The following is a 16254-nucleotide window of genomic DNA, read 5'->3' as shown; positions in this document are numbered from 1 at the left end:
CATTAACAGAAAATTGAATGAAGTCTTAAAAAACAGTTCTTAGGGCGCCTGGGTGGCTCAGTGGGTTAAGCCTGTGTCTTCGGCTCAGGTCATGATCTCAGGGCCCTGGGATCGAGTCCCACATCGGGCTCTCTGCTCAGCAAGGAGCCTGCTTCCCTCTCTCTCTCTCTCTCTCTCTGCCTGCCTCTCTGTCTACTTGTGATCTCTCTCTGTCAAATAAATAAAATCTTTAAAAAAAAAAAAACAGTTCTTAAATTGTTAAATATCATCTTTCCTGTAGACCATGCTAAAAGAATAACTTGCTAAATCAACTAATTCCTATCCATCCTCAAGATGTGAGTCACTTAAAACTAAAAGCAAACTAAGTGAAATTTTGTATCATCCACAAAGTCTACAGGGTAGTGTGATGGGCTTTGTCAGTTAATTTGACACAACTCCCTATCCCTTGAATAAGAATGGCCGAGAAGGTGCTACCTGAAGCCAGGTCCCTGTGCTTACTGTCACCTCTCAGAGTCAGTCTCTTCTTATTGAAAGATGCTTGCTCTTTAATCAAAGATTCTCCTCATCTCTACCTTCTCACAGGAGCACTTTATGCCAACATGTAGGAAGCCCAAGAAAACTACCAAGGCTGAGGATACTTAAAGTAGATGCCCATTTATACTTTCTCTTTGTTGCTATAATTCCCTGATGTTTAATAAGAATGCTGGACAAAAATAGTGTAGACAGACTGGTACCTCAGTATCATCAAATGTATAATCCAATAGGTCTACAATATATAAATAGGTCAATTTCTTCTGAAAGCTTTTGTGACTACACATAAAGCAAAGTACAGGGCGCCTGGGTGGCTCAGTGTTAAGCCTCTACCTTCGGCTCAGGTCATGATCTCAGGGTTCTGGGATCAAGTCCCACATTGGGCTCTCTGCTCGGCAGGGAGACTGCTTCCTCCTCTCTCTCTCTCTCTCTCTCTGCCTGCCTCTCTGCCTACTTGTTATCCGTCTCTGTCAAATTAATTAATTAATTAATTAATTCTTTTTTTTTAAAGCGAGGTACACAAAATATAATTTTCCAGCCTGATGAATTTTTACATACTAAACACACCTGTATTAGGAAATAGAACATTAACAGTGCTTCGGAAGTTCCCTTCATCCTCCCCATCAGTCACTACTGTTCAAACCCCATTCCTAATGTCACTACATAGACTTCTAACAGCTTCATTTTGCCTAATTTCACAATGGACACAAACAAAACCATATAGTATAGTCAGTGGTCTTTTAGACTTCTCTCTCTCAATGCTGTATTTGTGAGATTCAGCCCTACTGTTGAGCAGCTATACTTGGAGGATATTTTACTGCCATTTCTATATAGTATTACATTGTGTGACTATGCCAAAATTTATTCTACTGCTGATGAGCATGAAGGTAATTCCTAGTTAGGAGCTATTACAAATAGGGGTGTTATAAACATTCCATAGACATTAACACATACACATCTGTTAAGTATGTACATAAAAATAGAACTATAGGATATCAAGCTGGATCATGGAGGTATCAAGCTTTAGTAAATACTGCCAAGCTTTCCAAAGTAGTTTGGATTACCACTTTTCAACTGGAATATTCAAAAAAACCTAAACATAAAAATCATGCTGAATATAATTTTGCTTTAATGGTTCAGAAGGTATTTAGAACTACAATATTCCAGGATAAACATTATAGAAAAATTAATTTTGTTGATAAATTATACTGGTTAATAAGTGCATAATAGGTAGATAATTCGATAAAGTGGTTTTGTTTCAAAGATTGTTTCAGGCTGAAAAGCACCTTGACCTTCCTTCCCTTCAGTTTGCACTTAATGTTAAACTATATAAATAGTAAAATTAAGGTGTGCCTGGATGGCTCAGTCAGTTAAGCAGCTGCCTTCGGCTCAGGTCATGATCTCAGGGCCCTGAGATCAAGCCTCCATCTGGCTCCCTGCTCAGCAGGGAGTCAGCTTCTCCCTCTCCTTCTGTTGCTCCCCCTGCTTGCGCACGCCTGCGCACATGCTCTCTGTCGAGTAAATAAAAAAATCTTTAAAAAAATAGTAAAATTAAGAAAAGTATATGCAATTATAATGTCAACAAAAATGGTGAAAGGCAGCACTACATCTTTCCCTTTGTAGGAGTATAAAAGTTAAAAGCAGAACAAGAGAAAGAGGTGAGTTATAGTGTTAGTATCTAAAGTTGTAAATTAACTAATTAACTGCAGTAACAGCAAGCAGTTAACATTTGTTGAGCCATGGCATTCAAAACTGTGTGTCAGGCACTATGCTCTTTCAATGTTCTAATTCAGTTAATCCATGGAATAACCCAAGGAAGTAACTACTGTTATTATCCTTATTTTGAAGATGAGGATATGAAGTCTCAAAAAGGTTGGGTAACTTGCCCAAGGTTACATACACAGCAGGCATGCAATCCCAGGAAGTCTGACTCCAGAAACTATGTTCTGAACCACGATGTTATACTACTTCCATTAAGATGACAAAACAAAATAAAACCCAACTAGGTGAAAACCAAAATGGGCAACAAAAAGAAGAATGAACATTTATAAAAACGAACAAGCCAAAATGTTAGTCTAAAAGGCAATTAAGGCTGATTCCAATATCTGATATAAATATTTCAAACAAAGATGTCAAAGGAAACTGTCGTAATTTTTACATTCCAGCACAGACCAAAGAGTTACACTGATCAGACTTTATTAGCTAACATTTTCCTAATCTGAGACAGATGGATTTATTTATATCAACAACCTTCTATGATTTTAAAAATATCCACTGTTCTTTTCCCTAACTTTTTATCAGATCATTCTGCCAAAATTTACCCATAATTTTCACATACAGGACACATTTAATTCCTTTTTCACAAATAGTTGGAAATTATGCTCTTCTTATACAGTAAAATATCCTTTAACCGCTACTCATGTTATTTTAAGTTCTTTTAACACTATGCTCTGAATATACTGGTCTCATTTTATAAGGGCTCTTTGTAAGAGGATGAATAAGACTGAGTTCTTTCCAATATTAATTATTTGGCTATGGACTAACAGATCCAATAAGAGAAAACAAAGTATAAACAACATGCAGTTCAACTGCATAGAATGGAGCAAATCATTCAAACTATAGGAGGCAGAAACAGAAAAAGTGGCATTTGACTCGGTTCTTAAGCTTTACAATATTTTAATTTGGGGCTAAAACCCAAACATACTACTATAAATGATCTGACCAATAGAACAACAGATAGCCAGATCCTGGAATACCAAGGTTATTAGTGGAAAAACCTGTGAAATCTGAAAGAAGTCTGTACTTTATTTAATATATTATATAAATTTTAATTTCTCAGATTTGATAAAGGCACCAGGGTTATATAAAAAGGTTAACATTAAAAGAAACTGAGTAAAGAATATATGGAAACTCTCCGCACTATTTTTTGCAGCTTTTCTATGTCTAAGTTTATTTCAAAAAAATTTTTTGATAAATCAAACACATCAACAACAAGAAGGTAACAAAGGGAACTATCACACTTTAACCCGCTCTTGACAGTATACTCCTACTGATACACTCGGATATACTGACGTTTCTGGCAAACACACTACAGTTGTTTCAACAAATTTTTGACATATGCTGCTACTAAGCTATTTTTCACCTTTTCTAAGTACCTATTTTTTAGGACTCAAGGGCAAAACATTAGTATTTTAACCATTGCAAGCTTCATGCCATTTGCAAATTTGAGTCATACCTTCCATGTCTTTCTGCACATCACTGAAGAAAGCACTGAATAAGACAGAAATTTGAGGGTTATATACTAATTAAAAGTTAAACCCTTAACTAAATTATAAGAAAAGGTTGTTTAAAAAACACACAAATCTAGATATTACATTTGTGGCATTTTTTAAATCAATAATTGATTATCTTTCATCTCAAAAGTTGTATCTTCCCTTATGTATACTCTTAGAATTCTCCCGAGTAACTTTTTTGGTTATATATTTTATCATTCAGTTAGATTTTAGATCTTAATATCTGATTTAAGGATGTCACAAAAATACAATAAACCCATAAATAACTGAAAACATTAAATACTTAAAAGTGCTAAGTCAGCAAATACTATTTAGACCAACTATATAATTTTTAAAACATTATTTCTGAAAAAGTTCAGAAAGTATTAAAAACAAAATTAGGCTCATATCAATAGTCTATGAATATAAAACCTTTAAATAAGGTCCCAGACTATTATATTTATTAATTGCACTGAGATTAAAAACAAAAAAAGAAAAAGCATAAAAATTTATACAATGTTAATACACAGTTCTAAAATCACCCACCTTGAGAATTTACTCAAGTAATAATTTTTGAGCAATTTGTTTTAAAAAGATTTTATAATTAGCCTATATCAATTACCTACTAAGATGCTAAGATGAACTACTTCCTAGCCATGACAGAGTAACAGGGAGTAGTTTTATCCTCTTGGTTTAAATAACTAGAAAATTAAACAGAGTATGAAATATCAGCTTTCAAAGAATGGATAACAGCACAAGACAGCAACTGCTAAGCAGAAATAAATAAATGCAATGACCCCTGCAAATACCTCAGCTCGGTGCCTGGAGAAATTCCAGGCCTCAGAACGGGGCAGGAGAACCCAGAGTCTGGTGGTCTCAATAAGGTGAGGAAACAGAGTTCAGAGCATGGGGAAGCCAAGGCAGCTAAGGTTTTCTGTGGCACCATACTGGGGAAAAGGGAGCTACAAAGAAAGAGCGCTAGATACATGCAGAGGTATCCACTTAAGTTGTTGGCTGAGTAGTAATCTGCATTTTGTGGGAAGGAGCTACCCGAAACTAAGAAAGAAAGGAGTAAACAGAACAATCCCTGGAGCCTACACAGGTCTGGGAATTATTGTACCCTTATCAGCCAGAGTGGGAAATCTCCTAATACAGAGCACCAAATAGAGTCCTCAGAAAACTACTGCCTCAGAAATGGGCCAAATGAGCTCTAAACATTTGAAATGAATGAAAATAAAAACACAACTTACCAAAATTTGTGAGACACAACTAACATAGCACTTAGAGGGAAATTAATAGCACTAAATATTTATATTAGAAAAGAGGAAAAGGTCTCAAATCAATGGCCTCAATTTTCATCTAAAGAAACTAGGAAAAGTGGGGCAAAGCAAACAAAACCCAAAATAAGAGAAAGAAGTAATAAATAACAGCTATTTTCTTTACCCTAATGCTTTGGATATGTATTACTATAGACAAGTGGACAGCCTTAAGTTGAATAACTTGCCCAGTGATAGAACCATAATTTGAAGCCTTGTAATGCTGACCCCAAAGCCTATGTTCTTCCCATTTTAGCACAGTATTCACAGGGATTAAACCAGCACTAAGTTTCAGATTTCCGTATTGTCAGCCTAGCACTCTAATAATTTCGGCATTGTGCTAATATAATCATCACTTTTAAGGTAAAAGTTCAGATGCACTTATTATTAAAATTATTAGCAGTCTAGGTTACCTTTTTTCTTCTCCTTCTTATACCTACTATCCTATTATCCCATCTTTCATTGTATTATGTAGAAGTTCTGATATGCGGTTTATAGACAGCTGGTTTTTCAACTCATTTGCGGCTGTTGAAATTAACTATCATAACTAAGTTGAAGTCCTAGAACACACAGACAGCTTTATGCTCACAACTGAGAATCACAAATCACAGGCATTATCATCCTGTGTTAGAGAATATTTAATTAAGCTTCAAAGAAGACAACACAGCCAAGATTCAGCTGCTAACTAATGGTGCTGTGAGTCACACTGACTCAAATGTTTCCTTTCTTAAAAACACATTGTCTTTCAAATTTAATGTAAACACAAAAAGATGATTTCAGTGAGATCAGTGAAACTAAAGATTATTCTTTAATACTATTTTGTTCCTTTAATTAACTTTTCACTTTAATTCCAGTATAATTAACATACAGTGTTATATTAGTTTCAGGCATACAATATAGTGATTCAATAATTCTATACATTACTCAGTGCTCATCATGCTGAGTGTACTCTTTAAACCCCATCACCTATTTCACCCACCCCCACTTCCCTGCTGGTAACCATCTGTTTGTTCTCTATAGTTTAGAGTCTGTTTTTTGGTTTGTCTCTTTTTCTTCTTTATCTTTGCATGCTTATTTTGTTGTTGTTTTTTTTTTTTAAGATTTTATTTATCTGAGAGAGAGAGTGCAGAGGGAGGAGCAGAGGGAGAGGGAGTTAATGTCCAGCAGAGTCCACGCCGAACACAGAGCCCAACTCCAGTCTCAGTCCCATGACCCTAAGATTCAGGACCTGAGCCAAAATCAAGAGTCAGATGTTCAATCAACTGAGCCACCTAGGTGCTCCTCCTCTGTTTTGTTTCTTAAATTCCACATTTGAGTGAAATCATATGGTATTTGTCTTTCTCTAATTTATTTTGCTTAGCGCTATACTTTCTAGCTCCATCCTTGTTGCAAATGGCAAATTTCATTCTTTTTCCTGGCTTTTTTATTCCATTGTATATATACACCACATCTTCTTTATCCAGTCATCTAGTGCAGACACTTGGGCTGCTTCCATAATTTAGCTATTGTAAATAATGCTACAATAAACATAGGGGTGCATATATCCCTTTGAATTAGTGTTTTTGTATTTGGGGGGCAAACAGCCAGTAGTGCAATTACTGGATCACAGGGTAGTTCTATTTTTACTATTTCTATTATTATGATGATATTTGTGCTAAACAAATACACTTGGAAAGAAAAAAGCTCACAACTTAAAGTGAATTATAAGGTGTCAAGAAGGAAATTGATAGCATCAAACCAAAGGTATTTCTATGTGTGTGTGTTATATATAAAATATACCTATATATATTTTTATATGTAAAATCAGTCAGTAAAATTTTTACCTTCTTTCAATACATATTCTAATAAACTTACTTAAGAAGAGATTCCTTGGTGGAGAACCTGGGTGGCTCAGCCAGCTGAGCATCTGACTCTTGATTTCAGCTCAGGTCATCATCCCAGGAATCCTGGGATCAAGCCCCACGTTGGGGTCCCTGCTGAGTGGGGAATCTCTTGTCTCCTGCCCATCCCCCCACTCATGCACCCTTTCTAAAATAAATAAATAAATAAATAAATCTTTAAAGATAAGTAAATCTTTAAAGAAAAAAAGATCCCTTGCTTTATACAAGGATTCATTTTCAGATTCCATTACAGAGCAAATTCTCTTAGCATCTACAGTATTATTATGCCAAAAACTGCAAGTAAAATATGTTCACTTTGGGAAAGGAAATTTTAGGGAATAGTGGTTAGGCCAAAACAATACTGAATAAAAAGTAAGAAATAATCATGAGCTGTTGTGGTTCAAGTTAGGCTCCCCCTGATGCCAAATAACTGTTGACAGTTTTGCATCTCTGATGTGTAAGAGGTACTGATCATGATAAATACTCCTCAATGAGACATATAAGACAAGCTAGTCATCAAGGTGTGAAGGTGACCCCAAGACATTGGTATATCTCCAATATACTTCCTACATGTCAGAGAGCAAAATAAATCCTAAAGTTGGAATTTTCACCCTCAAGTTCTTTTCCACAGAGCTTCTGAGAGCAAGCAGAAAACAGATGGCATAAATCACCCTAGAAACAGAAAACATCAGGCTACCAGATTCTTAAATATGGTTTTTCATGTTCACTGAAGAACACTAATGAACCCTTGAGATTGCAAACTTCTCAATATATTTATGGTCATTTTGGTTATTTCTTATTTCACAATTTTTTCCCAACAGGTCAACCTAAAACATTAATTGCCATTTTGATTCTTTATTTTATTGATAAATTGGTTCACTGAACAAATTTGTTGAATCCCTACTATAATTCAGGTATGGCCAGAGAGAAAGATTCTGCCTTCAGGAAATTTACATTCTATGCCAAACACTATACTACAACAGAAATGAGTATGATAAAGTACTTGTTGCTTGTGAGGACCTCTACTATAACATTTTCCTTCCTGGTTTTATATTTATCAACTTTTCAATCTGTAAATTCTGAATATATCTCTTATATCTATTCATATTGGTAAAATTGCTCAGACAGGACTGAGAAAATACTCCCACAAAATTGCCATCATTTTGAATACACATATACCCCCAATATTTAATATAAAAACTGAGTAACTACCAACTATAAATCATATAAATAAGTCTTAAAATAGAAGTCCTCTTAATATTTAAATAGTATCTCTATAAAAACAAAGGATATATAAGAATATCCTTATTATCAAAGAGATTATTTCCAAAGTCTAGGAGAAACTGTTCCTTTAAAACAACTGCTCGGTTAAACCAAGAATGGTAGTTATTAGGTTGATGAGAAATTTATGCTAAAGGAGAGCTAAAGTAAGAAAAAAGTTTGTGGCATCTGAGCCACAACCCACTTCCCCAACGCCATTAGGTCAGTAAGATGGAAGCTCCACTCTGCAGTGCCAGGGCAAAGACCACAGGGCTCCTTCTCCCCTGAGCTCCCAGTTAAGGAATATGGTATCTCAGCAGGAAGGGAAGGTCACCATTTGTCATCCTCTCCAGCACCAAACTGCAAAGGCTAAATTCCTGTTGAATGTGGCAAAGTATACAAAACCAAGAACACTGAGGCCCTGGTCACCTTCACTTAGCTCACCTTCAGGACAAAGGATCCATGCTGAGAGAGGCAAAGAGATCAGAGACAACTATCCCCAACCAGCACAGAGCTTAGCAGGAGATCACCGAAAAATGAAAATGTGACTTGTGCTAGGCAATCATTCAGGAGATACATAGATATTAGTAATAAAGAAACAAACGCAGGAAACAGCAAATACACAGTCATTTCTTAGATTAGAAAGAAAGCCAGTGAGGCTGATGAATTTTGAATGGAGCCAATTCCAGATCAGTGGCTCAGAAAGTTGGCCCAGTAAAAGAGTTGGTGAGAAAAAAGACCTCCAAAGCTCTTCCTAAAGAAATTGACTTTATTTGAAACAGAGTGTGGGAGGGGCACACCTGGGTGGCTCAGTAGGTTAAAATCTACTTTCAGCTCAGGTCATGATCTCAGGGTCCTGGGATGGAGGCCGGCATCAGGCTCTCTGCTCAGCAGGGAGCCTGCTTCCATCTCTCTCTGCCTGCTGCTCTGCCTACTTGTGATCTCTCTCTGTCAAATAAATAAATGAAATCTTTTAGAATTTCTTTTCTTTTTAAGGTGGATGATATTCTTGTGCATATACTTTTTTTTTTAAGATTTTATTTATTTACTTGAGAGAGAGACAGTGAGAGAGAGCATGAGCAAGGAGAAGGTCAGAGGGAGAAGCAGACACCCCTTGGAGCTGGGAGCCCGATGTGGGACTCGATCCGGGAACTCCAGGATCATGACCTGAGCTGAAGGCAGTCATCCAACCAACTGAGCCACCCAGGCGTCCCTTGTGCATATACATTTTGTTTACCACTCATCTATTGATGGATACTTCGGTTGTTTCTACTTTCTGGCTTTTGTGAATAATGCTATTATGAACACGAGTGTACAAATATCTGTTCAAGTTCTTGCTTTCATTTCTTCTGAGTATTCACCCAGAAGTAGGATTGCTAAACCATATGGTAATTCTATATTTAATTTTTTGATGAATTGTCATACTGTTTTCCACAGTGGTTCTTCCACTTTAAGTTCCCACGAGCTATGCACAAGAGTTCCAATTTCTTCACATCCTTGGCCACATTTATTATTTTCCTTTTGATTATAGTCATCTTAACATAACACAATACAGTTTTGATTTACATTTCCCTATAAGTATTAGTGATGCTCAGTATCTTTTCATGAGCTTGTTGGCCATTGTTTATCTTCTTTGGAGAAATGTTTGTCCAAGTCCTGTATGCATTTTTAAATCAGGTTAACTTATTTTTATTGAGTTCTAGGAGTTCCTTATATATTCTGGATATCAGATATATGATTGAAAAATATTTTCCCTCATTCCATGGGCTGTCTTTAGGGTCTTTTGCCCTTTAATGCAAAAAGGTTTTAATTTTGATAAAGTCCAATCATCTATTTTTTCTTTTGTTGCCTATGCTTTTAATGCCCAAGAAAACATTGCCAAATCCAATGTTATAAAACATTTCCCTTATGTTCTCATATAAGAGTTTGATATATTAGCTATTACATTCAAGTCTTTGACTCAAATGTAAGGTCTTTGAGTTAATTTTTTATATGGCATTAAGGGACCAATTTTATTCTTTTGCATGTGGATATCCAGTTTTCCCAATACATCAGTCAAAAGAATTATCCTTTCTTTGAATGGTCTTGGTACCCTTGTCAAAATCATTTGACTTGTATGTGTTTATTTCTGAGCTATGCTATTTTATTGGTCTTTGTGTCCGTGTTTATGTCAGCATCATACTATTTTGGTTACTGTAGTTTTGTACTGTTTTATTTTTGAAAGAGAGAGCAAGCATGCAGGGGGTAGGGAGAGCAGAGGGAGAGGGAGAGAGAGATTGAATCTTAAGCAGTGTGTGGAGCCCAACGTGCAAGGCTCAGTATCACATCCCTGAGATCATGATCTGAACTGAAATGAAGAGTCGGATTCTTTGACCAACTGAGCCTCCCAGGCTCCCTGCTTTGTAGTAAGTTTTAAAATCAGGAAGTATGAGAGCTTTGACTTTGCTCTTTTTCAATATTATTTTGACTATTAGAGGTCCCTTGAGATTCCATATAGATAATAGGATGGATTTTTCTATTTCTGCAAAAACCATCATTGCGATTTTGATAGGGATTGTATCAAATTTATAGATTGCTGATATCTTAACTATATTGTCTATCAATCCATGATAGGATTGACATCCTTAGGATGTTTGTGTCTTTTAATTTCAGCAACGTTTGGAAGTTTACTTTTTTTTAGTTTGTTGGGTGTTTTTATCATGAAAGGGTGTTGGATTTTGTCAAATGTGTTTTCTACATGAATTGAGATGATTGTGAGATTTTTTCCTCCCTACATTCTGTTAATGTATATTTTTTGTTTTTTTATATATATACAATTACATATATTTGCATATATATGCGTGCATATGTATGTATATATATACACAGTTGTGTGTGTATATATATACACAACTGTGTATATATAGACATAATAAACTACGTGTACACACACACACACACACACACACACACACAATACAATTATATTACATTGAACCATACTCCCATTCCTAACACTCCAATTTTTAAGGTTGCTACCCAAGGGACCAGCCCCCAAACTGCCTATCTCTGAAAGCCAGCAGGGCATGTGTCCATGAGTCTCACACACCGTAACAAGACCAGATGCACCCAGCCTGGCTATCATCTAGGACTCAGTACAAAGGGAGCAAGCAAACACCCATCTCCCAGTCATTCCTTGGAAAAGGACTGACTGTATACTGTACAAGAGGGTCCAACTTTTCATTTTGGCTCACTCCAACAATTATACCAAGTCTCTAGCTTCTCTCTAGAAGAAGTGTGTCCACACATCTAACATCCCAATTTTTATGGCTGCCACATAAGGCTTAGCATTCACAAGTCCTATAGGACCATATTCAACAAAAAAGCAGTTTTTAACAGGTATGGAAGCAATCACTATCCACTATTTCCCCCCAGTGCTTAGCAAAGAGGATGCAAGCAAAAATACCCATCCCTGTCTTTCTCTAGAAGAGCTGTGACTGCATACTTTTCTAGCTGATGCTTGAGGTTCTGCCTTGTAATCAGCCTCCATGTGGGAACTAAGATCCTCCCAGAAGCCTGAAAGATCTGGTGGGCACATCCTCTGCTGTCCACTGTCAGTTCACTTGAACAGTAAAACCAGCCTCCACCTTCTCCCTGAAAGGAGCTTGTCCACACAACTAGCACTCCAACTGTCACCCCAGTGACTAACTTCCAAATCACCTAACTCTGGGATCTGGGATACCACAGGGCTTGGTATCTCATGAGTATCCTGGAACATACAAAACAATGACGACTCTAACTTGGAAACACAAGCATATCCAGTGACTACTCTCTCTAGCTCACGAGATTAAGTAACCAAAAACACCCACCTTGACAGGAAAGGAACTAAACTGCATATATAATATCCTGATTTCCTAGCTGCTGCCTGAAAGTTGAATTTCCAATTAGCATGCACTGGAGAGCCATATTAAAGTAAGTAGATGGCACTAACTGGCAACTCAAATCCACAAGAACAGAGAACCAGAAATAGTAAGTAAGAGTGCTAACATAAAACATTACAAATATATACTTATTCTCCTTTTTTTCTCAGGCTCATTAGTAAATATAAAATTATATGAAGTAATAGTTAAAACAATGTATTGTTGAGCTTATAACATATAATATACATACAAGTAATATAAAAGAAAAAAATAGAGCTATATTGTAATCATGTTTCTATATCTTACTGAAACTGACCTAGTATTCATCTGAAGTAGATTCTAATCATTAAAGATGTATATGGTAAGCCCTAGCAACCACGAAAAGAATAATTCAAAATAATATAGTGGGGAAAAAATCAATAATGAATTAAAATGATTACACTAGAAAATATTAACTTACTGCAAAGGAAAGCAATAAAAGAAAAAAATAGACATGAAACACAGAAAACAGAAAATAAAATGGCAAGTGTAAATCCAACATCAAGAATAACATTCATGTGAATGAATTAAATCATTTATTCAAAATTATTGTCAAAATGGATTTTAAAACTGAAGCTCCAACTGTGTGCCGTATACAGGAAACACAAATTATAAAGGGTTTAAATGTAAAAGATGAAAAAGATATATAAACAGCTACCATATGAAAGCTGGAATGACTATACTAATACAAACAAAATAAGTTTTAAAGTAAAAATACATTATGAGAAATAAACAAGAACATTTTGTAATGATATAAAGGTCAATACACCATATAACTACTATAAACATACAGGCACCCAACAACAGAGTCCCGCATTACACATAGTAAAAAAAAAAAAAACTAACAAAATTGAAAAGGGAAACAGGTAATTCAGCAATTATACTGGAGACTTCAATATCTTACTCTCAATACACAGAACTTGTCAGATCAATCAGGAAATAGAAGACCTGAACAACACTGTAAGACCACTAAAGCTAAAAGACATCTATTGAACATATCGTCCAACAACAAAGTATACATTCTACTCAATTGCACATGGAACATTTTCCAACATGGATCATATGTGAGACCATAAAACAATGCTCAATAACTTTTAAGTACTGAATCATCCAAAGTACATTCTATGACCACACTGAAGTAAAATTGGAAATCAAAATTTGAAGAAACTCAGAAAAAAACACAGAATAAACAACACATTCTTAAATAAGCAATGAATCAAATAATTCACAAAAGAAATCACAAAATTATTTTGAAAATGAAAACAGAAAAAACATCATAACTAAGGGGATACAGTTAAAACAATGCTTAACAGAAATTTATGCCTATAAATGCCTATATTAAAAAGAAGAAAAATGTCAAATCAATAACCTTTTCACTTTAAGACACTTGAAAAAGAAGAGCAAACTAATCCTAAGGCAAATCCTGCTCTTGGGGCACTCGGGTGGCTCAGGCAGTTAAGCAACCAGCTCTTGATTCCATTTCAGATCATAATCTCAGGGTCCTGGGATCAAGTTCCACATCTGGCTCTGTGCTCATCATGAAGACTATCTCCTTCTCCCTCTGCCCTTCCCCCTGCTTACACACACACACTCTCTGTCTGTCTGTCTGTCTCTCTCTCATGAATAATTAAAAAAAAAAAAAAAAAGGCTGGGGATATCTGGGTAGTACAATCCGTTAAGTGACCGACTTAGTTTTGGCTCAGGTCATAATCTCATGGTTCATGAGATCAAGGCTCACACTCACTCTCTCCCTCTCCCTCTGATCCTCCCCCACTCTCACATATACTCTCTAAATAAATAGATCTAAAAAAAAGAAAAAAATGTCTGCTCTTGACAATTCTATTCAGAAATATCCTAAATGGGATTATTTAAGAATTTCTGATAAAAGTATTTGCCTTTTCCTAACTATTTTAGACATTCATTGCTTCATGTCAAAGAAACATTTCAAATTTCAAAATAAAAAAAAATTCTTCAATTAAAAAAAAAAAAATGTCCTGGCAGTGCTAGCCAGGCGATTAAGCCAAAAAAAAAAAAAAAAAAAAAAGAAGAAGAAGAAGAAGGAAGGAAGGAAAAGAGAGGAAAGATAAAAAACATTCAAATTGGAAAGGAAGACGTAAAACCGTCTCTATTTGATCTGCAGAGGACATGAGTTTATACAGCTGACCCTTGAACAACACGGGCTTGAACTGCACAGGCCCACTTACACATGAATTTTTCTTTTGATACAATATGGTACTATAAACGTATTTTCCCTTCCTTATAAATTTTCCTAATAACATTTTCTACTCCCTATCTTACTTTACTGTGTATTGTTTTAAATGTTTACTGTATATATTTTTGTGTATATGTATGTATATATATGTGTATGTATGTATATGTATATGTGTATATGTGTATTTATGTACATGTATATGTATGTATATATATGTATATGAAAGTAATGCATATAACATACAAAATATGTGTTGATAAACTGTTTATATCACTGAGGTTTTTCTGGTCAACAGTATTAGTAATTAAGTTTTTAGAGAGTCAAAAGTTATAGTTTTTTGACCATGTGGGGGTCAATGCCTCTAAACGCACATTGTTCAAAGGTCAATTGTATATAGAAAACCCTAAGGAACCCACTAAAAAGAATTAGAATAAAAAAGTTCAGCAAAATTGCATGATATAAAATTTATGTACAAAAATCAACTATTTCTATAACACTTCCAATGAGCTATCTGACAAGCAAACCGGGAAAACAATACAATCTTTTGATACAATAGTATCAACAGCAGGAATAAGTTTCATAAAAGTGTAAGACTTGTACAGTAAAGGCTACCACACTGTGTTAAAAGAAATTAAAGAACACCTAAATAAATGGAAAGACAGTCTATTTTCATAGATAAGAAGATTTAATAGTGTTAAGAGGGTAATACTCCCTAAATTAATTTACAATTTTGATGCAATCTATATAAAAACCCTAGCTGGATTTTTTGTTTAGTTTTTTTTTTTTTGCAGAAATCGACAAGGTGATCCTAAAGTTTAAATGAAAATCCAAGGTATCCAAAACAGCCAAAATAATCTAGAAGAGAAAAACAAAATTGGAGGACATATACTTCCATTTTTAAAAGTTACTATACAGCTACAGTAATCCAAACAGTATGGTGCTGGCGTACAGATGAATCAATGGAGCAGAATATAAATTCTAGAAATAAAATTTCATATTTATGGTTGACTTTTTTTTTTTTTTAAACAACGGTGCCATGACAATGTAGTGAAGAAAGAATAGCTTTTCAGCAACTGGTGGTGAGAAAACTGGATTATCCATAGGCAAAAGAATTTTACTGAACCTCTACCTCATATTAAATAGAAAAATTAACTCAAAATAAAGACCTAAATCTAAGAAGTAAATCAAAATAATCCTAGAACACATAAATTTTCATGACTGTGGATTAGGCATTGATTTCTTATATATGATACAGAAAGCAAAAACAAAAGGAGAAACTATAGATTAACTGGACTTAATTAAAATTAAAACCTTTTGTACTTCACAGAGCATCATCCAAAAAATGAAAAGAAAAGGCCAAGAATGGGAAAAAGTATTTACAAATCATATATCTGACAAGGGGCTTTTATCCAAACACATAAAGAAATCTTATAACTCAATAATAAAAATTCATAGACTCTAATTTTAAAATGACCAAAGGCAGAGTTAAGATGGCAGAGGAGTAAGAGGACCCTGAGCTTGTCTCATCCCTGGAACACAGATAGTTACCAATTATTCTGAACGCCCAAAAAGTCAAATGGAGTTCTGAGAGAACAAAAACTCCAACTCCTCAAGCAGAAAAGCAACTCCACCTTTTGGAAGGTAGCAGAGGTGGAAGTTTGCTTGGAGAAGACAGCTATAGATGCCGCAACAAGGAGGGAGCCTGCTTACTAAAGCTATCACAGAGTATTAGGAAGGGCAGAGTGCAAAAATCTGAACTTTTAAGTTTGTTACCGTGGGGGACATGCCTGGAGTAAAGGTGCTCAGGTGACAAAGAGGGGCAGAATCAAGGAGTGACAGAGTGGT

At 35.3% G+C, this 16254-nt stretch overlaps 1 protein-coding gene across 5 annotated transcripts in view; it reads right to left on the bottom strand.

Annotated features, from left to right (window-relative positions):
- The window catches only part of RNF13 (ring finger protein 13), a 157063-nt gene that overhangs the window by 94826 nt on the left and 45983 nt on the right, over nt 1–16254 (bottom strand). Inside the window, exon 2 of one of the 5 annotated variants that reach the window (XM_032852469.1) lies at nt 3767–3801. The exons of the other annotated variants lie outside the window; for them this stretch is intronic. Coding sequence (XP_032708360.1) covers nt 3767–3787 — 21 coding nt within the window. The 5' untranslated portion in view covers nt 3788–3801. The remainder of the gene's footprint in view (nt 1–3766; nt 3802–16254) is intronic. 5 annotated transcript variants of the gene reach the window in all.

This window comes from Lontra canadensis, unplaced genomic scaffold (assembly GCF_010015895.1).
Source record: "Lontra canadensis isolate GAN:19392208 unplaced genomic scaffold, GSC_riverotter_1.0 scaffold6, whole genome shotgun sequence".
NCBI classification, from domain to species: domain Eukaryota; kingdom Metazoa; phylum Chordata; class Mammalia; order Carnivora; family Mustelidae; genus Lontra; species Lontra canadensis.
Note: the sequence above shows the minus strand (reverse complement) of the source record. Positions and strands in the feature narration are given on the sequence as shown.